Source organism: Drosophila erecta, unplaced genomic scaffold (genome assembly GCF_003286155.1).
Source record: "Drosophila erecta strain 14021-0224.00,06,07 unplaced genomic scaffold, DereRS2 tig00000021-arrow-pilon, whole genome shotgun sequence".
Taxonomy (NCBI): Eukaryota; Metazoa; Arthropoda; class Insecta; order Diptera; family Drosophilidae; genus Drosophila; species Drosophila erecta.
The window spans coordinates 9,248,771-9,272,958 of NW_020825198.1; the positions used below are offsets into that span (position 1 = coordinate 9,248,771).

Consider the following 24,188-nt stretch of genomic DNA (forward strand, 5'->3'; position numbering starts at 1 on the left):
TGTTGTTTAATTTGTTGGTTTTTATTTTCTTTTCGTATTTTGTGTGCCTAAATTATTTCTGCACAATTTAATGAATTTGTTATGAAAACTATGAAGTATTTGATTTGTTTACATTTCCATGTAATTAGTTGGCTAATCTAAACAATGGAACATTTTGAGTTGCTCGTAGTAATTTTTTGCGCATATTCCGCTCGTCTTTCGTTTTCATTATTTATTATTTACTTGATGTTTGAGTTTTTAATTATAAATGCTAATTACGATTATTGTTATTGTGTGGGATAGAAGGGGAGTGGACAAAAGTGCGTTTAATGAATAAATATTTAAAATACATTATTGCAGTTGTTCTTTCATCTCGTAAAACTAATAAATGCGAATCGAATGCATTCGAGCTTCGAATGCAGCATCCGTAAATCGAATTAATTAACTGGCTTAATCATATTTTATCTCTCGTTTAACTTGTTTGTACATATCGACCTTGTGACTTAAATGACTAGTCTTTGGTTGAGTGTTGTCGTAAATTATAATTGTTAAATGAAAACTTGAACTTTGCGTTTGCTTTGAAGAGGAATGTTTTGTTTGCTTTCGTACTCTTTCTCTATCGTATTGAATTGAAGTATGCAATATGATGTTGTTGAAGAAACTTTCTGTTGCACGCTCCTGCTGTTAATTGCTAATTGGAGCGGATCGCAAAAAATATTTACAATTAATATACAATGGCGCGAGTTTTTGTTTACGTTTGCATTTACATTTAAGTTGCTGCAATGTTTGATTGTTTTAAGTACTTGTGTTGGCTGTTGGCTTGTTGAGCTTACGTTTGATATGCTTGTCATGGGTTTGTTATTACCACGAGTGGCTATTAAAAATGCAAATGCTATTAGATGCTTGAGCTCATAATTTGATTAATGATTCTGCGGATGATATTGCGACTTCTTATTCCCACTTTCTCCTCAATTTTCGCCTCATCGTTATTTGTTTCTTGATTTTTTTCCAGTTCCAAAACCCATTTGCTCTCGTCACTGCGAAACAAGAGCGGAATGGAGTGAAAAGCCACAAAGTTTTGGACCAATGTCTGCCCGGGACAGGTCCCAGAATATGCTTCGCATACATTTGCCCACAAGGCTTAAGCGGAAAATGTCTATTTAAACAAAATCCAAGTGGTTTAAAAAGCAAATGCTGCTGGTATGCCAATCTCAACTGAGGCATACCCATTGAAATGGCTGATATATCCCTGGGGGCTCAGTTCGATATACCCGAAGCAATGTTGGGTGTTCCGATTTAAACTTGTGGCATCATCGGCAGTTGCCAGTTGCCAGTTGGCAGTTGCCAGTTGGGTGCAAACAGAAAGCACGCCCTTTATTTGCTTTAATCCGAGAAAATCCCTGTTCTAATGCCGAGCGGCAATAAAGGATGAAACGTGCATGGCATGTAAAGAGCATGTCCTGTGGCCGTGCCACACCGCAACCCTCTCGCCTGACTCGTCTGACTCGATAGTTTGCGAAACGGAAACGGAAGTGACACTAAATTCGTTTCGGTTTTCCCAATTGGCGACACACAGGCGGACCGAACGACAGACACATTTAGGGAGTAGTCCCTGGATGAACTGGCAAAAATAAACTTCACAAAATGGTTACGTGTAATCCCCTTTATGATCTGCACCCATCCATGTGCGCTGCATCTTAAGTGAAATGGGTCCGCAGACCCATCCACACTACTGCTGCCAAATCCAGGCGCAGTCCTGGCCCGTTTCTCAGCTGGCTATGACCATGGTGGCTGACGTGGCACCCGGTGGCCAGTGGGTGGCCCGGGAACTGCTTGACTCCTGCGGCAGTGATGAGGATCCCATCGAGGACAGCGAACTACTGCTGTTCACCGAGTGCAGCTGCTGTGGCTGGTGGTACTCCGGCTCCTCGTAGGCGGCGTCCTCGTCACAGTCGTGTGGATACAGCGGCACATGGTGGTGCGTGTGGTGGTGGTGCGTATGCGAGTGGTGCACGAGCTGTTGCTGCTGGTATGGGTGGAAGTACTGCTGCTGTTGCAACGGCTGATGCTGCTGCTGCTGCTGCTGCTGCTGGTGCTGTGTGGCTGGCGGTGTGGTCGACGATGACGCTGGTGAGGCACCACCAGAAGGTGGGTGGGGCAATGGCAGTGGCAACGGCATCACCACCGGCAGCGGCTGCAGACCTCGTATGCTGTCCGCCGGGTGGGCCGTGTAGATGTTGCTCCTCCTCAGGTGGTTGTTGTTTATGTTGCTGCTGCTGCCGTTGTGGTGGTGCACGTTGCCGCCGGCACCACCCGCCGCTCCACTTGCCCCGCCCGCACCACTCAAGCCGTTGCCGTGGGCGCGCTTGTTGCGAGACCACCATTGCACGTGCGTGTCTGCGTGTTGCAGAAACCGATGCAGATGCCACACAATAACAAACACGAGATGGGTGCCGAAAAATAGGGGAAGAGGGGGTTAGTTGCTGGGTCGCAGTTGCGAAAACAGTCGCCGAATGTTGTGAGAGTCAACACCGGTAAAGGCCTCATAATGGCCAACGGCGGGCACAGTGGTGGCATTCAGCATGAAAGGGTTGCAAAATACTAAAATCGTATACATTTTAAGGTTTCAAACATTTTATTTGGCTATATGTATGAAACGATTTTTTAAAGGATTTTTAAAATGTTTTATGTGCAGTGCTGAATTAGTAGCCACTGTGCCCACCGTGCTTGGCCTACGCCCACTGTTTCTTTTTCGGCCAACTTGGCCATGTGGCTATGTGGAGTATTAGCACTCACCGTTGCGATTGTTGGACGACTTTTTGCGCCGGCAGCGCACCACGGCAATCATGATGATGGCGCCTAGCAGCGCCGACAACACGGACACGATGATCAGAGTCAGTGGCCAGCCCAGTTCCGTGGCCTTTTCTGCAACAGAAAAAAGGGAGAGATGGCCGAAAGGGTAACGGTTAGTAACGGAAGTTATGTGGCCCTCAGCTTTCATTTTTGCACTAAGAAAAATGAGATATAGATATAGATACCCAAAGATAGATGCAAAACACAAGTATATGTATCTTTTCTTTCCAGTACGAAGCTATTATCATATACCCTCGATTTGCCCAGTGCATCCCGATATGCACTCACCTATCGTGCCCTCGAACATGAAGGTGCTCTTGGTGGGCATCGCCCAGGAGCACAGATCACACGTGGTCAGGCCGTCGCTCAGCACCGGCTCGTCGACGAAGAAGGGCGGGCGGGGCGGCGGCGGTACGAAGCGTCCGTTCCAGAGGCCCTGTTCGCTGGCATCGAAGGCCATGGGCGAGCCGAACAGGTCGTCATCGTCATCGAAGATGTCGAACGTCACGTCACCAAAGCTGCTCAAGTCCTCCGCGGAGCTGCTGGCCACCAGACTGGCGATTCGCGGTGGACTGAAGGTGGGAAATGCGGATGCGGATACGGAGGGCAGGGCGGATGCGGATGCGGATGCGGATATGGACACAGATACGGATGCAACTTGATTTACAACGTAACTGAGACGCGCATCGTTGCTGTAGTTGCTGTTGGCTACGGATGGCATTTTCCTTGCGTTTTCCGGGTGGGGGATTGAGGGAGTTTTCCGGCTGAAGGGGCAAAGCTGCAATCCTTTGACGCTCCTCCTCGCTTATTGCAGTTATCGCAGTTGTCCGTTAGTCCTCCGTTTGGGGCATGGTGAATGGATTGGGCTTCGCCTGTTTTCTGGCTCTTTTCTTGCAATTTTTGGCTGAAAGAAAAGTGCAAACGGAAGGAGCAAGTTAGTTTTGCCAATTAAAACCTTAATTGTGCTGTCAGTATTTGCGCATTTCTCCCCGAAGAGAGAGAGCTTTCACATTTTTCAGGCGTATCTTCTCGTATCGCCTAAGCCTTGAGCCCAGAGAGACTCATGTCAGCAATCGTTACTAAATGCCTTTTTTCTACCTATTTCCAATTTGTAGCCACCCCTGCCGTCTGCACCCGCTGGCTGGCATTTGTATCTTTTCAGCTGGAAATTGAATTTTTGAACAGCTCTGCCAGCGCTATCTGCCAGATACTTCGAGTAGCAGAGCCCCACATCGCCTGCTGTGGATGCGGATACACACAGGACTTCAACATCACACATGGCAGCCAATGCTAACGAGAATTGACAGCTTGACAGTTCGATATCAGGCTAGAAGTCAGCATTAGTTACAGTTCCGAGTGCTCAGTGCCTCGAATTTGCTTTATTAAAAACATCCTCCATTGTGTCAGGTTTCCTCCAACTCCATCCTCGTCCAATTATTTTTTCCCTCTCGGCAGTTGTCTGAGCGAACTTGATTTGCGAGGCAATAATCCTGATAAATTAACACTAATTTGCAAGCGCCACGAACGGGAGGGGAAAACTCGAGCTAATCGGCAGGTGAAAATAAGGCCGAGTGCTTCGTTAGTTGGCTCTGTAGATCTCGGCTTGGCTAAAGCCGAATAAATCTGTTTCACTCCACTTGGCAGTTGGCAACCCTTTCACAACGTTCTTGTTCCTTCGCTTTCAAACTACTCTCTTTTCGTTCCGTTACCAAACCATCAGAGGCCAACACGTTTCGGGCATTAGCCAAAATTTTCAACGCTTTTCGGCCAAAGAATTTGCAATGCATACCGGATACAAAGGGGGTACAAAGAACACACTCAAAAACTATTTTGTTTCATGAAATTGTTTAGCGTAGCTGCATACCAAAATATATATTTTTAAGTCTTGAGCAAGTCTTTTTCGCAGTGCACCATTTCCACTTGCCACGTGCTTAATTAAGGAAATATGTGCCCGGCCAAATGAATAAAACGGGTAAAAAATGGGCAGTTTTCCGCGGAAAGTTTAATTCCACTTGCGCAAATAATACTTCATATGCAGAAATGCAGCGAGCTGCTGGTGCAAGTTGGCCAAAAGGGGCGGCAGTTCGGTGTAAACGATATTTAGTCATTCTTGAAAATGAGAAAACGTGAGGCGCATAAATTGACGCGGACTCCAACGAACGGGGCAGAAAACTGAACTGAACTTCCTTCACGCAAGCGAAATTGCGAATCCAACTGCGAATCTCTCCGGGTTTTTTTGAATGAATGAACATGGCAGCGAATGGTTGTGAGGTTTTTGGGGGGCCTGATGCAGAGATACTGCGAAAAGCTGTGTGGGTGGCGGCAATACTTCTTCTTCCCCACTGACTGCGGCTATTAATAAATTTATTTTCGCTGCATGCTTGAAATAAATTGTGGAGTCACGTGAGCCGGGTCTGAGCGCACTTTGATTTGCCTTTGATGGCAGTAAGCTGGTTCCGAAGTTGAGTCTTCGTTGCGGCAACTCTGCAGCGACGACAGCTGTCATTTGGCAGTGGCGGTGCGTGGGCTCCACCCAACTGGATGGCCCGACTCCTACCAATTCCCAATTGAATGTCCAAAAACGCGTCTTCAGTTTCAATCGGTTTTGCGTGGAAACGTGCCTGCCGGCGGCTTCCTCTGTTTGCCAATCGAATGGAGGTGGCACCGACGCCCACCCACCAATCGGCAAACAAAAACAAACCAAACGAGAAACGCCCCGTGCGACAAAGCAGCAACAAAAGTCGGGAAATCGGGAAATCGGGAAATGAAAATGAAAAGTAACAACGGGCCGCCCCATCAATAACTGAGAGAATGCACAACAATCAATATTCACACATCGCCGAGAAGGGAAAAGCAATTACACATGTCCTATTCAATTCAATATTCGATTCAATATTTATATTTCCAGTCAGTGCCGCCCCGCGCTCAATGCCCCGGAAATCCTCGTTCTGCTTTTTAATTAGTGCGAAATGTTTGTACATTATTTTCATTTATGTTCCTCCAGGACTATTATTTGCTAGAAACTAATAATGCCCAAAAACAAGGGTGAACTGGGGGTAAAACTATGCGAAACTGTAGAGTTTGCCGAAATGTGCATCATGCGTTTCAAAATTAACACACTATTTGCCCCCCGCAACTAAATTAGCTAAATATGTGAGCGAACTAATTGCATGCACATTGGGAAATGCTCCAAATGCAGCTGAAATGGGAAAAATTGGAAAATAACCCAGTGCATTTAATTAAAGGTTATAATCTGGGGAATTATTCATTGAATGCAAGCGAAATTCTCTGATAGGAGCACTGCCAGAAAAATAAATAAAATTAAATCCCAATTAAAGGCGATTTGTAAGCCACAAAGGTCAGGGTAAATGAATTTATTTGCCTTAAAGCCATAGTGTCGGATGCTTTAAGCCCGAAATGTCAGAGTCTGTATCTTTCGGAACACAAGCGAAAATTGCCTCAGTTTGTCTATTTCGTCCTTAAGAGCGAAGAGCCAAGATGAGGACATGGATATTTCGAACGTGTCTGGCATTTTTTGTTGGCGAGGCGAGGACAAAGTGTTGCCACAAAAATACAAAAATAAAGAGGTATGGAGCTCTAGGAAATAATTGAGTCAGCCTGCTGGCATACGAGTATAATATAAATGGGACTCGGACAAACCGAACTGATATAGCTATGCATGAAAATTGAAATTTTATTCAAATGCCCAAACAAGTACACACAGGGCAGATAAGTGTGACGGCCTTCGTTGGATTTACATAAATTATGAGGACAGATCTACGAACTCTCATTTTGGAGTGCAGTCCATAGAAAGCGATGTTTTCGGATATTTCGGATGGGGAAAATTAGTTGATTTGTATGCGCGACCGAGGAAATGGAAACTAATAGAGTTGTATAACGAGTTGGGCCCTGGGGCAAGAAAAACTGGAAAACCGCAGACCTTTATCTGCTGTTTATGAGGCCCTTCGGCAGCTGATAAACTTGGCGTTTTATTGCCAATTCAAATTCAAATTGAAATCAACGAATGTGAACGTAGCGCTGGAATTTCTGTGGGATCTGCGTTCGGTTCGCTGCGATCGATCGATTTTGAAATTACCAAACACATATGCATAACACTAATGAAGCCGAGATTAGATTTGAGATTTCGTTTAGCAGCGGACTTGGCATAAAAAATCCATTGTTGAGCACCTGACTGTTAACCAGATAGGACCAAAATGAAAATAGACATTTGTATTTTTTGGAAAGCTAGTTAAGATTGGGAGACAATGGTTGCATCTTGGTCTAATTTTATAGCCCTGTTCAGGATTTAAGATAGGTTTTGTTTTAAGAAACGCAAAGTTCTCCCAGTTCTGGCTTGGGATAAGTGAGCTCGGCTGCTCATAAAATATCCCCTTTCAACAAAAAGCAATGTCTTGAGCCCCCAAAACCAGCTAGTTAATGCTGTCTTGGCTTACGTCAAAATTGATGAAATTTCTCCCCCTTTCCCCTTTTTCCTGCCCCACAAAAGCCAAGAGATTTGAGATGCCTGATTTTCCCTTTTTGGCATCTGGGCATATTAAAACTGACTCCGAGCCACACACAGCGTGTGGGAGCTCCCTGACGGTTCGGTTCCCTTCTCGGTTCCCAGATTCATAATTTTCGACAAACAAATCGCTTTATAATCCCTTTTCAAACACACTCACCCAACCGACAGGCACTTGGCTTCGTTCTAATCCTGAGCTGTCAATAAGACATTAATGCCTCGAGTAGTCTGCCTTATTTTCGGGATTGGATGGGGGATGGTAGTGTTCGGGGTTATCGAGTTACAGAAAACGCATTCTGTTGAAAGAAAAAGGATGCCCTGGTCGTAAAACCTACACATACGCATACCCTCGAGATAGGGCTCAACGTATTTCCCTCACACTTGTTGAGGAAAACATAAAAAATGCATGGAAGTGGGGTGAGATGCAGGGCACTTGGATCATTTAGGGTTGAGTTCGTTGCATGTTTATGTTGGATATTTTGCTTAAAATTTAATTTTCACTTGGACACAAGTTATGACTGCGAGGAGCAGCAGTACGTTCTCGTGCATTTCTGCTGCCAAGTGTCTAATGCAATTTGCTTGCGAACAAACTCAATAAAGGCTGCCTTGTGCTGAATGGACGGGAGTGCTTTGCGGATGAGCAGGAGGAGCTGGAGCAGCTGGAGGAGCAGGTTCAGCTGATAGATTCCCCAGGACAGCCGCGGGCCACACACGCGCAGAAAGGAATAGAAGGCAGCGTTGGAGCCTCACCTTTTGGCTGGGGCCACTGTGCTCTTCGCAATCATTTTTCTTGCCAGCAGCAATGGTGCAGTGGAGCCACGATACAGGTTACTTCTTAGCAGATGGACTCCCTGCTCGTTTCGCTCTCAGGTGACTGCACTGTACTGACAAAAGACCTGGCCTGCAGCCAGCAGTCCATCCATCCATCGACTCGTGGGTCCCGACTCCCAGGGAAATAATCAAAAGCAGAAAGCGAAAAAGTAAAATAAATACGAAAATCAATATGTAGGCGTAAGCAGCAGCTAGGTATCCATAAGATACAGATACACACACACACACAGGAAACATAAAATGAATTAATTCCTTGTTGTTGGCACAGGCGAACAGCGCAGTCTAATCGAAAAGCAAGTGAAAACAGCCACTACCTCCTTTACACTGCAATCAATAATATGATTAATATGATTAATTCCGACTTTAACATTCTGCAACTAGTTCTAGTTAGTGCGCTGTTTCAATTTTCAGATTGCAGATTGGGCGTTTTGGAAGTTTAATTTCGTCACTTCTTCATGAGGCATGTGTACACTTTCGGCTAAGATTTCCGCAGTGTACCTACTCCTTCCGCCAAGAACAATAACTTCTCCCAATCTGGTTGGTGGGCGTGGCTGGCAAAGACTGTGCAAACATGTTTAGGGCGGCTGAGAGCTGAAAAAGCCCGACAAAGAAAGCAAAAAAGCAAAAAATAACAAGGACAGAGACACAAATCTTGGCACATAAAACAATTAGCAGGCTGAAGCAGGGGGAAATGGGCATGAGAAGGACTATGCGGCTTAGTGGAGGGTGTGGCGAGAATAAATGACAACAGTTTTGGGCTGTGGAAATTAGTTTGAATCCCCCAGTACCCCCTATCACCAGCTACATTCATATTTTATTCTATTTATTTTTCTTCATGCTTTTCGGGGCTGCAGAAATTTATGAATATTAAATGAGCAGAGTCAAAGCCAGCAGAAATTTATGGCACATGCAAATGCCTCATATATCAAGTGGCTGTGTGAAGTCATAAAGCAAAAACAAATCAGGATGAGAGGCAAAACCAGGAGGAGCAGAAAGGACAAATGTCCAGTCTCTGGGACAATGTCAAGCCGAACGGACAGGACATGGCAGGACAAACAAATTTCCAATCGCCAGCAAAACATTTTCCCTGACATTAATAGCAAAATAGGAAAATACATATGAAGCCGGAGGACTTTCGTCCTCTTTTATATAGAGATAATGCAAAGGCGGGGTATGTCATCATGTCTGCCTGCTTGACTGGCAAAAACAATAGATTAACGTTCTCTGCTTTTGGCCTGGCCGAGAAGACGACAGAAAAAGGTCAAAGTTGGTAGAAAATCTGCACAATGCGGGGCTAGATGTTAAAATAATAAAGAAATTGGGATGTGAGCTGGGAGATAAATTGAAATACCCATAAATATATTATCGTGTCAGGAAAAGTTTAGCAGCAAACGGATAAGAAAAAACGTGTAGATAAAAATCTCTATGAACTGGGCGGTCTTGAAACTTTCATTGGGTTACCAGGTTAACTGCTCACGCCGCTCAGAACCCTCCATCAAATTAACAACTTTCAATGGCTCTCAATAAACTTGATTCCAACTCTCACTCGAATCGAATTATAAACAAATAAATACATAAAACAGCCGGCAAGGAGAAACTCTTTGCTGGGAAGCTCATAAACCAGGCTAAAAACCGAGCACATAAAAGCCAATGCCAAAGCAGTCAACAATATTGGCCAAGACGACGCAAAATGGCCATCAACTTTAATTGAGTTGAAGAGCAAAAGAAAAACACCAGCGCAACCGGCTGAAATAGAAGGAAGAAATATCTTCGACTTGGTTCAGAGGGGGAAAATCCACTGAGCTGAGCTGGCCGAGAGCGGAAGGAATTTTAGCAAATTAGATTGTTTTCCACTTGAGTTCGTTTTAACGCTTACAGACGCCCAGCAGTCAGAAACCGGCCAAACAAAAACCCCTGGCTCGAATGGTACTGACTCAGCTCAGTCTTGTAATCTCATTGCCATTCTCCGTCTTTTCGGGCGGCGGTACTGGTACTTGTTTTACTGTTTCGCAGTTACCTTTCCACCTGCCCCCGCGCCTAACGGTTTCCTACACTGCTAGAATATGGACAAGCCAACAGGAACAGAAAAAAATATTAGAAACAATTAGGTTCAATTCCTTCACATTGAATATTTTATTTGATATTAAAAAGTCACTGAACTATAATTTTATGTGAGCTTTATCGTTGATTTTCTTGGCAGAGTATCCCCAAATGCAATGGCAAGGCCAGTTGCCAATTATTTTTGTGCGCGTGTAGCTGGAGTCTTGGAGGCACTGCAGCCACCCACCGCGCGGCTGCGAGAAGCAGTAACAAGCCCCAGAAGAACAACGAGGGTAAGTGGAAATGTTGCCGAGTTTCCGCTCCCTGGAACAATCATCACTCACTCGGTCGGCACAAAATTGATGATAATAATCGCACGTACTGGCGGGGCCAGCAATTGCCGAGGAGTGGGTTCCAGTACCAGTCCCAATCCCAAACCCAATCCCAGTGCCAGTCGCTGCTCCCAACGGGCTGCTCCGCTCTCCGAGGGGCAGCAGTAATGCCAGGGCTTACCGCCCGAGCTGCGCTCCAGATGATGGCCAACAGCTGCTCCAGCAAAAACTCCAAAGGGACACCTTGCAGCGCTGTCATTAAAGCCAATAAAGTGGTCGCCAAATGACATTGTCAGCGCGTCGCTTCAAAGGCAGCTGTTAAGCCCCATTCTCTAACCCAAAATGCACAGGAGGAGGAAGCACCCAACTCCCCCACTGTATCCCCGATTTTGCTCCAGTTTTTTGTTGGGTTTCACTGTGCTTTGTTTTTTTGTGTTTTTTTGTTTTTATCAGCGACAGCAAAAAATGAAGCGAATTTATCTCTATTACAGCTAGCTGCTGCCGTGCCACGCCCCTTTGTTGACGCGCCCATCATTTGTATTGTTGACATGTTGTGCCGGGGGGCGGGGGCGGACTCGGGGGCGTGGCTGGCAAGTGATAGAGCTGATACAGATTTGAGCAGACAGCTGCGGATGAGACTGAGTCTCCATTCTAGGACTCTAAAAGCAAACTCGAGTTGAGCCCACTCTGGACATTTTCTGAAAAATGATTGATGGTCCTCCCAAAGCGATTTTCCACTTTAAAGCCAAAAAAATGCGAATCGAAATTACGCAGCTAGCGAAAATAATGGAAAATACTTAGCATACTCAAGATAATCTTTAAGAAAATCCAGGCTGCGGCTCGAGCGTTTATTTTGATTAAATCCTATGGCGTTATGGCTCATTATGATTGTTATTGATATATAATAGGGATTGTAATGTAATCGATAGCTGAAAGCTTTCAGCATAAGTCCTTACCAAAACAACTTTAAGTTAGTTTATAATTAATTAAAGCAGCTAGCTGAAATCCTCTTGAACTGGAGCTTACTAAGGAAATGCACAGTGAAAGGCAACCTGTTTTTCAATTGGAAAACTTTGTCACTCTATTAATCCGGAATTAATCTTCCCAATCCCCACATAACACACTGGGAATGTTCCCACAGTGAGGAAGACTCTCGCCACATTCTGCATGATAAATCAACATAAACAATTTTCCAAAATGTAAATATCATAAAAGATTGTTAACATTAACTGTCTAATTTGTTGTCATTCCGAGTGGCCGCCACCATCATCAGTCCCACATTTTAGATGTTTCAGAGCTTGTTGCCGCTGTCGTCGTCTTCGCCTCTCGAGAGCTTCTTCAGTAGAAAATCAGAAGTCGGGGAGTAGCAGCGACTTGATGGAGGGAAGGCGGCCAAATGGCCTGCAGCGATTCTGGCCCAAAGCAGGGGGAAAACAACAGCAGCAACGTGAAAAGCTACTCAACCACCAGCAGAAGTGGAAACGTGTTTGAGGAACCCGCACGCTAATAACTTCGCTTTTGACGGCGGCTAAATTAATGACAGACAAAATCATTTTGGCCAACTTAAATCACTGTAAAAGCGGCAGACACAAGATGAAGTAGCACTCAGATAGAGCCTCCTAAATTCTGTACAAACATTAATAAACCAAAGGCTTTTAGCGCTGCCCGAAAAGTAAAAACGATGAAGACAAAGAAAAGCGCAGCGCTGCAACTGCATGCATAATTTGCCGACCAACGGTTTTCACTAAAAGTTTTTCACTGGAACGCGACGAAGGTTTTTCTATCTTTCACTCTTTTTCTTTTTTTTGGGGTGTGGGGTAGGAAAACCGTTGTCTTGTCTGCGTCGGAATATCCGATTCCGAATCCGAATCCAAATCTGAGAGCGTCCAGGGCCTTGGCATGACCATGACCATAGATATAGCCATAGTGGCTTGGATTCCAAATGGAGACGACATGGAAAACCTTTTATCTAAAAGTGCTTTCTGCTTTCCCCGCGCTCAGCCCGCTCTACAAATATATTTTTTGGTTTTCTTTTCACCCCTGCCATCTTTAGCGAGATGTCTGTATTAGCCAGGCAAATGCAACTGGAAATTAGGCAACAGACAGCAGTCGACTGGGCAGAGCAAAGAGGAGCCAACACAACTAAAACACTGGGCCCAATAATTTGTGGCTGCAGTTGGCGGCTGAAAGCCGAAAAAATACTCCACAGGGAAAAACAGCACACAAAGAGGGCACAGAACGGAAAAAAATAACAGAGGCCGCTAATTTAGTTACTAACGCTTCCCAAAAAATAAGGGAAAACAAGAACACAGGCCAAAAGACCCAAAAGACCCAAAAAACCCTCATGTACCTGCGGTTAACTGGCCAGTGCAGTTTAGTGTTTGTTGTTTGATGGTGGAAATTGTGTAGCCGCCGCTGCTGATGATGGCTAATTAGTTGCCCCTCGCTCGCCACGAAGCTGAAATATCTATCATATCATGATGTCTTAGTTGGCCGGCTAGAACAACAATAGTATTGTATTTTTCAGGGGTTGGGGAGCCCCCTAATTGACTGCCTTTGTTGGGTGAAAATTGCTGCACATTAAATGGCAACACGGACAAAGGGGAGACATCGGAGTTTTCTATACTCGTAGCTTTTCAACTCTTCAGTGCCAACCGCAATTTAATTGGCCTAATAAAAGTTGGACACAGAAAGAGAGGAGCATCCATAGATGTACATATATTTTAATGCTAATGTGCACACATTTGTTGGGCAATCCACATTAATCAGCATTGGGGCAGACCAAATTTATTCAGGCTTTATATATACATATATATATATTGAATGTATTTTCTGTTTTACCCTTTGTCGGGAATTACGTAATATATGTTTTGTGGTTTCACGGTTGTCTCTGGGATTGGAATTGTGTTCTCCGGCTCTACAGCCAACTAAAGTTTTAATTATAAGAGCGGTTTCAATTAAGCGGAGCACTGGCATAATTAGTAGGAACAAACATTTGCAAGCACTCATTAAGAAGGCTCACTATGAAAATTTATCTATTTGACAAGGCTCACTTTACATAAAGTCTCATCTTATACACTTAGATTCAAGCTATGCTTGGATTGGATTGCCAGTCGAGTTCCTACAAATATCCAAATTGTTTCAGGCCTCCCCTCTATCCTGTTTCAGTTTCATTATCTTGCGACTGCCTATTGATATCCTACACATTGGAATGCCCCTTTCAACACGCTCGCTGGCAACCCTCAATTTCCCCGAATTTCCGAACCCTTTGGCCAACACATTCCGGGCATATTTCCCCACTAGCACTTCACTTTGGGCAACCACAACCGAAAACAGCTCCTTGGCTAAAAGGGCATGCAGAGCATATTACGTTTCCTTGGGCAACTCGAAATTCTTCCACCTGTCTGAAATGAAATGCCGACTCCAACACCTTTGCAACAACGCCACTTGCCTGTTTTCCGATATTTGTTTTAATTTTAAGCCAACCGCAGAGTCGGAAAGCTGCACCCACGCTTCAGGGGTCCGAAATACCTAAACCTAAAACCCAAGCAGGAGCCGAGTGAACCTTGGCCAAATGATGCGTGAAATTCAATACAGTAGCTGGCCCCACCCCTTCTATATACTCGTACTTTCAGGACCCTGGTTCTGGTCTGCTAGTGTAAACACAAGCCGCATAAAGCAGTCCTGAATCCCAAAAGGCAGTAAAAAGGATGAGCATTGTTGCTGGTGGGGGAGGGGCGGGGCGAAGGACGTAGGACGATGATGGGCTGACTAAGTGTTCCTCGAGTTTTATTTTTTTCGGTTCGGTTAAGGTCTGGGGTTCTGGTGGTGTTTGTTCTCCGCTTTGCCGAATGTGTGAAAAGGCATCAAATGGCGTTAAAAATGCTTAAGTACACCAAGGCAAGTTATCACTTCAAGAAATAATTCCGACAAACAATAGGATTTCTCTGTTTGACAAAGAAAGCAAACTATTGCTTAATTCTATGATATAGAGATAAATAAAAAGAGAAGAGTTTAGAAGTCAATGGTATTGCCTAGATTAATTAGTTTATTAATTACAAAAATATCTTGGAAAATATTATATTATCTTCTTTTTAAAACTAAGTTAATAAGGCTTTAAGCAATTTTAGAATATAGAAAAATTTGGTTAAATCCTTTGGGTACTTGCACTGAAAATACTAGGAGCAAGGACATTTCTGCAAGTGCACTTGTCAGTCAGTCCGCGCAGCCTTGGGAATGGTTCTCGCCTGGGCCTGGGTTGGATTCTGTCAGTGGGATTGGGATTCGGATTCGGCTTGGGCTTGGGTTTGGCACGGCACTGAACCTGCTGCGACCATAAATTCCATTGATTGTCGCGCCAGCGTTTTGTATGACAAGTTCGAAGTCTTGTATTGTCTGTCGCCTCGTTTTGTCTTGCGTTTGTATGACTTCTGGTACCAGCCAGCCACACCCTGTCCCCTGGCGTCCCCGGAAACCCCCGGAAACCCATGATGGCCCCTGAGATGCCCCCCTTAAGCCCCTGGAACTCCGCCTCTGCTGCCACTCACCTGCCAGCATTCGTTTGTTTACTGCCTGCTGCCGCTGCCGCTGCCGCTTCTTTAGTTTCTTGGGTTTCCCTGGCCCGCATGTCACATAAACCGCATCTGGGAGTCCAGAGTCCGGAGTACGGAGTCCCCGGCCCTGCGATCCGCCACTTGGGAAGTGTGAAGCGGAAACCAAACAAAAGCCGCCTAAAACAACTGCAGGTAAGACTCGGCCAGAAGATAAGACGTCTGTCTGACGTCCTGGGCATAAGCGAATTTTAATATTGTATACAGAGCTGTGCAAGAGACTCAATCTCTGCTCAATCTATTCAATCTCTGGGGCGCTTGCTTTTCTCACTTTTAGTTTTTGTTTACCTTAGAACGGGCCAACAAACGAGAAACTTCAAGAGAAATCTCCCAAAGAGCCAACGCTTTTTGATGGCCTTTTTACACCTCCCCGACTTGAGTGCAGCGAAACTATCTGGAATCCCATTCTGCTGGCCTTTTATTTGAGTTGTCGCTGCTTACTTAACAACTTGTCGCCACGATTTCCCTCCACCCCCCTGGAAAATCGTCCTTTTGCCCCTTCTTGGGTAACAAAATTGCCAGCATGTCCTTTGGCCAAAGGCATAAAAAGCTGACACGAGACTCCGTTTTTTCCCCTGCTCTTTGGCACCCTTATTCTTTTTTGACTGTTTTGTTTGCTGGCCTCTTTTACATAACTGGCTTCAAATTTTCCGTAGTACCCTCAGCGTCGCTAAAGTTGGCCAAGTTTCGTCTGAAGGGTTTTCCAAGTGATGGAAACGAAATTTTTGACACGCGCCCCGAAATTCGAAGGGGTAAATCTCTTCATGGATTTTTGCAGTAAAGTTTAGAAACAAAAAACAGAGTTAAAACTTTTTAGATTTGAAGCCACATACTCTTAAATTGCATTTGGGAAATAGTTTCAGATAACTACGACTTAAATGTGCATATTCCATTTCAATTTCGCCCATTTGCCATTTGAAAAGCATTTCAAATAATTTCCAACTTTTTCCTTTGTCACCTAAAAACTTTGTCCTCGAAGGCGGAGTAACTTCAGCCAACACATTCGGCCATCACTTATTGTTACTGTCGAAAATTCCTTTTCCACATTTCCATCGAACTTGGCCACACACACAAACTTGGACAAACTGCTAAATCCTTTGGCCAGCGAGAAAAAGAAGTGGGGAAGTGGGGGGTGGGTGCAGGAAAGCCAATCTCTTTTTAAGCTGTTCAACAAAAAAAACTTTCACTTTGTTGCCCAGGACGATCAACGCTGGAAGTTTGGTCCTTCGGGGGCGGGGGAAAAGTTCTAAAAAGTTCCGGTATTAAGTCCATTTAACCCGCCATTGAACTTTACGCCTCAACGACCAGCTAATGCAACAAAAACTGCAAAACCAAATCTACGTAAAACCAACAACCAGACTTAAAAACTAAAAAAAACTATGGAATCCAGAGGACCAGCAAGGACAACAAAGTAAATGAGCAGCCTGCCAAAGGGATGCCCCGTGCGCCGTGGCGAGGACAATTTTCGTGAAATTTGTACAGCCACGCCCCCTCAGGGGTCTGCCGCCCCTCAGAAGGTTCGTACCGCATTTGGCATTAAAGTTTAACAATGGAAGCCGGCGCGTGTGAAAGAAAGGAGCGAAGGAAGAGCGAACGGAAGTAAAAGAAACCGCAAAAGTATTTCAAGAAGCAAGAAGAATGGAGCAGGGAAGCGGAAGAAAGAGGTGGGCGGGGGCAAAGAGCCAGGCGGGGGCGTGGCACTGGCGGCCATTTGTACTTAAACTGATCTATTTTTGTTGTAGCTCAAGTTTCTGCCCCAGCATCTGTATCTGTGTGTCTGTGCGTCTGTGTATCTGTAACTGTATATGTATAAGTATCTGTATCTGTATCCATGTGTAAGCGTGCGTTTATCCTGCTTACAGTTACACAGATAAACATTTTCGTTAGGGATAAAAATGCACGAGCAAGAAAATAAGATGGGGGCCGTGGATTCTAGAGGAACATCCTTGGGACCCGCCCACCACCTGCAACCGCCCACATTTTGTGTGTGACTTGTTTGAATGCATACTTTGTCTGGCGCTAGCAAAATGTTAAATTCACAGCCAGCATATGCTGCACTGGATAAGGAAGACAGTCAGTGGCGCCCCCAAGGGGGTTCACTAACTGATATATTTTGCTAAGAAATATTAGAGTCCTTCATGTAGATGAGCTTTGACAATTATTGCCTTGGCATTATTTAAAATGTGAATCACAAAACCCCTTGAGACACCTCCTGGCACATCCATGAAAATTCCGCCAGGGCCTTGGCATCGCACAACTTGCTATTATCGCAAGATAAATGCCAGTTCCACATAACTAAGACTTACCCAGAGTCCTGGCTCTGCTGCTGCTTGCTCCAGCAGCTGGATGGATGCTGGTTGGATGCTCAGGCCGCTTGGATGAGTCGAACAAAGCTGCTAAGCCGCCGGCAAGGATAAGCAGTGGAAAAAGGAGCAAAAGAAGAGGGGTTCGAGGAGGCGAAATGCAGGACGAACCTGCATAACTGATGGCTGCGCCAGATGCAGGCCTTCCACAGTATGGATCTGGGCGTGGATCCTGGAACGATGGCATTTGCGGCATCCCTGCACCGAGATCCTGGCCAACTCGCTGTGCCGGCAAAGCTGCGCCCCGGAATTTTAATAGAGCAAATTTCAACAACAAGCCAGAAAAATAAGAGCGAATAGCAATGCGCAGGGAGGATGAATTTGTGCGGCGTTTTATTCTGCGCTGGTAATAAAACTTCAAAATGAAGTTTAGAAAACTTTTTAAATGCCTTTCGCCAAGACGATGGACAGGCTGTGAAGTATGGGGCCTTTCATCTCCTCTTCCTGCTCCAATTTCCCCCCAGTAATTCAACCACGCACAAGGCACACACCCACTGCGAGGAGCAGAAAAAAATAAATAAAACAGGGCCATTATAATGATGATGACGCCTACAACACAACGCCCACGAACACGCCTCTTTTGGCAACGGCCTCCTAGGATCCGCGCAAAATGCTAAGCGGGCCCCAAGGACCAACGCGGCCAGGACACACGGCTCGGCCAGCTTTTTGCAAATTTACGATTATGATTATTACAAGTCGACGTTTTCTGCCAAGGATTCAAGTATTCGTGTAGCCGGAGTGGGAGTGAGCCCGACATTTGGCCAGCTGCTGGCCGGGCGGCCTCTACTCCTGTTCCCCGAGATGAAGAACAAGTGCAAAAGAATGCGTCAAGGCATTTTAGCACTTTGCCCCCAGACAGAGTCCCATCTGAGCGCGAGTCCCCCATCCACAGTTGGGCCAAAGTTATTACAACTCTTAAAGATGCCACCGGGCTGGATGTATCCTTGGGATGGCTGCCTCGTCCTCGTGTGCTGGGTGAGTGGGTGGTGGCTGGTGGCTGGGCGGAGACATTGACCTCCAGCGGGTTGTTGGGCAGCGTCTGGAAATCGGCAAATTCCATGGGGCATAATAAACGTAAGATAAAAGTCAAAGAGGGACAAAAATTATATAATAAACTGTACAACGAGATGGAATTATTGCAACGAGGGTGGGCCACACTGGGCCGTTATCGGGGGGCTTCGCTGTACTTCGCTCGAAGCTGGTAAATAAAAGTTTGATGCGCAAGCATTTCGTGAAGTTGGCCAAGTTTATTTGCACGTTGGCTTTGCAGATACACTAAACGGAGCTGGGTTGTTTCTACTTAGGGCTTTCATTGACTTTAATTTAATTTGTTATGAAATCGGGGAACCATACCATGTTTATATTGGTACACTTTGAGAGGGTCACACACTTTGTCTAGATACCAATCTAGGTATCAGTGGTAATATTATTGTTTTCCTGGTTCAATTGTTGGCATAAATCGTATATAGAGTATTACAGCAACGACACACCTAAACAAATTTCGTTCGGGGCTTGTTATTAAAACTTTAAACATTTTGCAACTCTGGAGGGAGATCGAAAAAATCTGTTCTCGGGGTGCTGTTAAAAAATTCTGAACTTTGGGCTGGGTAATGTGGACAGACACACCTACACACTGGTACACACGTACACCGAGGGGCACAACAATAAGCCAGGAATGCAGGTGGGTGAGCAGGGTGAGGGGAAGAGGGCGCAGGAGGAGAGCACAGGGCGCTTTGGGCTTATCAAGTTGAGCGCATCAAATTCTCAAAAATAATATACCAAATCATAAAAGCATGACGACGAGCAATTTACCAAGCCAAATACTCAGAGACGAAACAAACACGGGATGAAAACAAAAAAATGGGACGGCATATGGACGGAAAAGATTCAAATCGAGAACGTGCCCCAAACGAAGAAGAAGTGGCCCAGTCAAGACGATTATGTACGTATAAATAGGTATACTTTCGGTTGCGCTGTAAAAACAACAAACTAAATGATTAATGATGAACCTTTTGTCTGCTAGCAAAGCATTTCATTTTCACTTTTCCGCCGAGACTGCTCTTGCTCACTGTAGCCCCACAATTGGAAATTGAAAATGTTATTTTTCAACTTGAACTTCGATTGCTGGCAGCTCTCTCATCGCTTTCCATTGCTGGCCGTAATCACTTTGTCATTGCCATCATTTTTCAGCATCAATTGTTTAGCGGCTCGACATAAATTCACTTCAGAACCAAACAGAGAACCCGCTCTGGGTCTAATGGAAATTGAGAGATACAAGAATCGAAGCCGAGCAGCTCCAAGTGGCCCGTCACAAATGTATCTGCAGTTCGGAAAACTGGATGGAGTGGAGCCTGATGGAGTGGACTTCCCTGGAATTGGCCTACAGCTGGGCTCGCTTTTAAGTCGCGCCGAGCCAGAGATCAAAAGAAAAATCGTTGACTTGCTCCAGACGAAGTCCGGCTCAAGCTTAAGAATGGGCTTAAGGTTGAGGAAATATTACCTCGATGTGTAAACTGTTCTAGTAGATATAGGAATATCCACTAATTTATAAACATTTATAAAGCATGTAGCATCCCTAGTACAGGTATAACCATTTAATTTTATTCGAAATGTGAAGCAAACCGATTTCAAGCTGAATGTCAAAGCATTACATTTTTGTTAGTCCAAACGATTGTTATGTATTATAAGCCCAGATTCTCCTCTTATATTAAACGAATCTCTAGAGACTATGGTTTGGATACGGGGTCTATTGCCAATCCTTTGCGCCAGCGTTTTAGCCAATGGGAAAGATAACAATGTTAATAGCATTAACCTTCCGAATGGATCTATAATGGTCAACACCTCCACATCGGACCTTACGGAAGCGGAGGGAAATACCTATGTGCCAGGACCTGGATTCTTTCAAGAGACCGTCATCGATAAACTTCCGGCTAAGACATTCCAACCATTGCCAGGTCTTGGAAATAATATCGTCATTGTAAGCGAAAGTAAGCAAATTAAAGACGGTGAAGAAAACGTGGTTATCTCCAAAGTGCTAACGGTAACAAAAGAGCCCAGACCATCTATAAATGATTTTATGCATGGTACAGAGGTATTTCAAGGACCTAGTCATCAGAACTTTGAAGGCGCTGACTGGGAGCATACTTTCGATTGAAACATCCTTCATTTATTCAGTTATTGGGGAAGGAAATAAAATTTTAATGAATTGAAAAATGAATCCACATACGTTCTTTTCTTTCTCTGACTTCGCATACATGCAAGTCAAGATACATAGATAAGCAATCCATAAGTAACATTTCTGCAACCATATTGCAGTTTTTTATTGTATGCAACCAACAGAAAGAGGCTCTAAAACGCTTTTTAGTTGTAACCCATCACAAATTGTAGAAATTACTCGTATAATATCGAAGCATTTGTTATAGGAAGAACTAATTTTGGATTTCACGGGCAAAATAGTTTTGGACACCCGTCTTTTTGGTTAGCCATAGGTCTTTAGATTTCTCTGGCCTGTCTGGCCAATGCATTCCTTCATAAATCATTCCAGCAATCGGAGGCAGCTAACGAGCTTAGTTGTAGAAGCCAATGGCTCAAAAGGCAGGCAGCTGGATGAAGGAAATGCAGAAACTCGCAGAATTCTTGAAACTCACCTCGTTCTGATTTGCAGCGATGTGCTTGTGTGTGTGTGTGCCAATTAGCCCGCTACGTTGCCAATTGGAATGTTCACTTGACTTTGCCGTGTGCTCAATGCGAATGCGCTTTTTATGGCCAATGTTGCAGATGCTGCGTTCCTGTTGTCCTTTTCACACGGCGACAACGCGGCGGAGACGTAATCCACAACTTGAGCGCCGCTTAGTGTGGCGCGCTGTTGTTGCTTCAGTTGCTGCTGTGTTGCAAGGATAACGGTAATTAACCCGTCGGGGTCGCCTGGCCGCAATTGCATGCCACTCGCTGGGTTATTGGCCGCCACCGAGCCGCTCGCTTGACACTTTTCAAACTTTTTCTCTCTGAGTTGGGCAGCTAGCCTTCTTATTCGCACACTCGGCGGTTAGAACACACACTCATGTACAATGGACGCCACACACACTGGGACACACTTCACTATGCGCTAATTTTTTTATTCCTCGGCTGCATTTGCTTGCCTTTACACTTTTTGCCTGGTCCGCGTTGCAAATCTTAGCGCGTTGTTTTTAAAGAAAATTCCAAAGACGACGACAACGGCGGCCGTGTTGTTCTGTATGTGTTTTTCCCTACTTTTTTTAGATTTGTTTTTGTATTTTTTATTTCTCTTTTTTTGTTTGCCGGGTCTGGCGCTCCGGCGGCAGCTCTTCCGCAGAAACAAGCTTGCGAGCAGGTTGACCAAGACCAAACCGAGTCCAAGATGCAGCAAGGAGTTCGAGGTGGAGGTGAAGGTGGTTGCCTGGTAGCCTGCTGCACAAGTTGCAGCCAAAGAAGTTGCAAGTCGCAGGGGCGCGGCTGCGGGCTACAATCTGCAATCTGTTTGTGGCATTAAATCAGTGAACCAAGACGCTCCTCCGCTCGGCGGCCAGATTTGTTTATGCCTCCTCACTGGTTATGCAAATTTGTACTACAGCTGTACGTACAGCTCAATTAACGCGGCATTCTTGGGGATTTTGCCGAACTGCCAACTGCCGAACACTGATCACCGCACAAAATCACTTAACAATCGCCGTTTCTGTATCATATCCCATCATATAATGGTACCCTGAGTTGCAGCTCCAAGACGAAACTAATGTTGCTAGTGGGGGTTGCTGTGTTGCCAATGTTGCGAGCTGTTTTTGGTTTTGGTTCTGGTTGGTTTCTGTTTTTTTTGTTTTGTGGGCAATATCGTCGTCCGCGGCCCGCTGACTTTCCAACTGGCAACGTTTCGAACCGGTCTCAAGTACAAACTGAACGGCACGCACTGGGAACAGGTCCGCCGAGGTCCGTGGAACATGGGCGGAACGCCATGGAATCGGCACACTCAATGCCCCCGGAAACTCACTCGACTCTTGAGCTGCCCGCTCGAGTGGAACTCCGACGTAGTCGGAGTCTTTTCGGGAGCAAGTCGGTCAGGTGTTTAGGCCGCCGCCGCCGCCGCCGCCGCCGCCGCCGCCGCTGCCGCAGTTGCGTCCGCATCTAATTGTGAATGATTTATGTGGGTCGTCGTCCCCCACCGGGCGGCACCACCAGCAGCTAGGAGCACCACCATCCGCTCTGTTGGCCCAAAGAAAGTGCCATAAGCCGTTGCCGCTGGAATGGTGCAGGCTCCTCCTCGCCGCCGATGCAGTTCGCACAATTGAAATGAATATTCAGATGGCCAAAAGAGCGGAATCGGAAGAGATTGGTGTGGGCTGAAGATGGGCAGGAGTGTGCCATCCTACACGCAGAAAAAATTGTGCGGCTGTTAGTGCTACAATGCTTTCCTTCATCACGCTTTTGCGTTAGAATACTTTTCGTTACAACCTAAAGTCACAAAATTACATGAAACATGCATTCGAGATTGGTAAGCAAAGCCAGCTCGAAATTGCATTCTGTAAGTGCGAAATCCTCAATTTATTTTCTCTGTGATTTGCGCAAAAAACAGTTGCCATTCAGTTGGCTTAATCCCGGCCAGGGCCAGGTCGTTGGCTTTAAATTATCAACGGGACAAAGGACACTGCCCAGCTGGTCAAGTCTCAACTCCCAACTGGCGGTGGCCACTGGCCATAACTAAAATCGCCAGCACATTAACAGTTCGTGCAGATGGCGATGGCGATGGCGATGGTGATGGTGACTCAGGCGGCGAGGTCAGACTGGTCTGGGCTGCTCTGATCCTTTTGGGGGAGGAAAAGCACCTGCTTTATTATGCGAAAGTTTGCCGGCTCCGTCAGGTGAGTGTCCGTGGAAAATTCCGAGGAGGAAACGAGGGGCGATGCGTGTGCAGCCAAAGTTAAAGGCGGGTGGAGGCTCGGACTCTACTTAAAACTTAGCCAGCACAAAAAACGTGCTTCAAAGGCCGGTGAAAGGAGCACTTAGTTGTTGCTTTTATCAGTAATTAAACATTATATCATTAGGTGTTTTATCAAAAGAAATTATGGCGGGTGAAAACTGCAAATGGACATTTAAATGGGAATGCAGGTTCTCTTTTTGCAATTTATGATTCACTTTGAATGCAGAGTTTGAAGTCAAAGGACATAAACTTTTCCCTATTTGAAACCGGTTTATATAACTAACTTCGCTAGTCCCTAACAAATATAACTCTTGCCCAATATTGCCCCAACTTATTGTTTAGTAGGAGAGTAACACTTAAATTAACAATCTCCATAGAAATTCCTGATTTAAATCGTAAATAAATTCAATCTGGCCTTCAGCAATGCCTTGAGAAGTAAACGCTTGGAAAATATGCATTAAGAGTCAAACTTAATATAGTTGGCCATCTTCAGCCATACGCTCCACCTAATGTCTTGCGACTGCTCAACTAATTCAAGATGGACAGGGTCGACACTCAGATGGGCTAGACAAGTTCGATGCCTTGGATGGGCATCCGAGTGGGCCAGGCCCTCCTGCTCCTCCTTCACATCGACTGTCGACCACGACTCCTCTGACAGGCAGAAGACGTCGTCGACGAGTCAGGGATTCGATTCTGGGTTGACGATGCCGCAATACATTGCCCGCCAGA

General features: G+C 45.4%; 2 protein-coding genes and 1 pseudogene across 2 annotated transcripts; 1 reads left to right on the plus strand and 2 right to left on the minus strand.

The window, feature by feature from the left end:
• Window positions 1-2: 2 nt before the first annotated feature.
• LOC6543591 lies at window positions 3-22,445 on the minus strand. Its single transcript, XM_026976813.1, has 4 exons — window positions 21,178-22,445; window positions 3,121-3,736; window positions 2,776-2,904; window positions 3-2,376 (listed from the first exon to the last, which is right to left on the minus strand). Exons 2-4 carry the CDS (start codon window positions 3,551-3,553, stop codon window positions 1,748-1,750), a joined length of 1,191 nt encoding a protein of 396 aa, XP_026832614.1. The 5' UTR covers window positions 3,554-3,736; window positions 21,178-22,445; the 3' UTR covers window positions 3-1,747.
• On the minus strand, window positions 14,605-15,356 carry LOC6543593 (annotated as a pseudogene).
• LOC26526753 lies at window positions 20,214-20,739 on the plus strand. The gene has a single exon (XM_015158852.2). It carries the CDS (start codon window positions 20,259-20,261, stop codon window positions 20,682-20,684), a length of 426 nt encoding a protein of 141 aa, XP_015014338.1. The 5' UTR covers window positions 20,214-20,258; the 3' UTR covers window positions 20,685-20,739.
• Window positions 22,446-24,188: the final 1,743 nt, after the last annotated feature.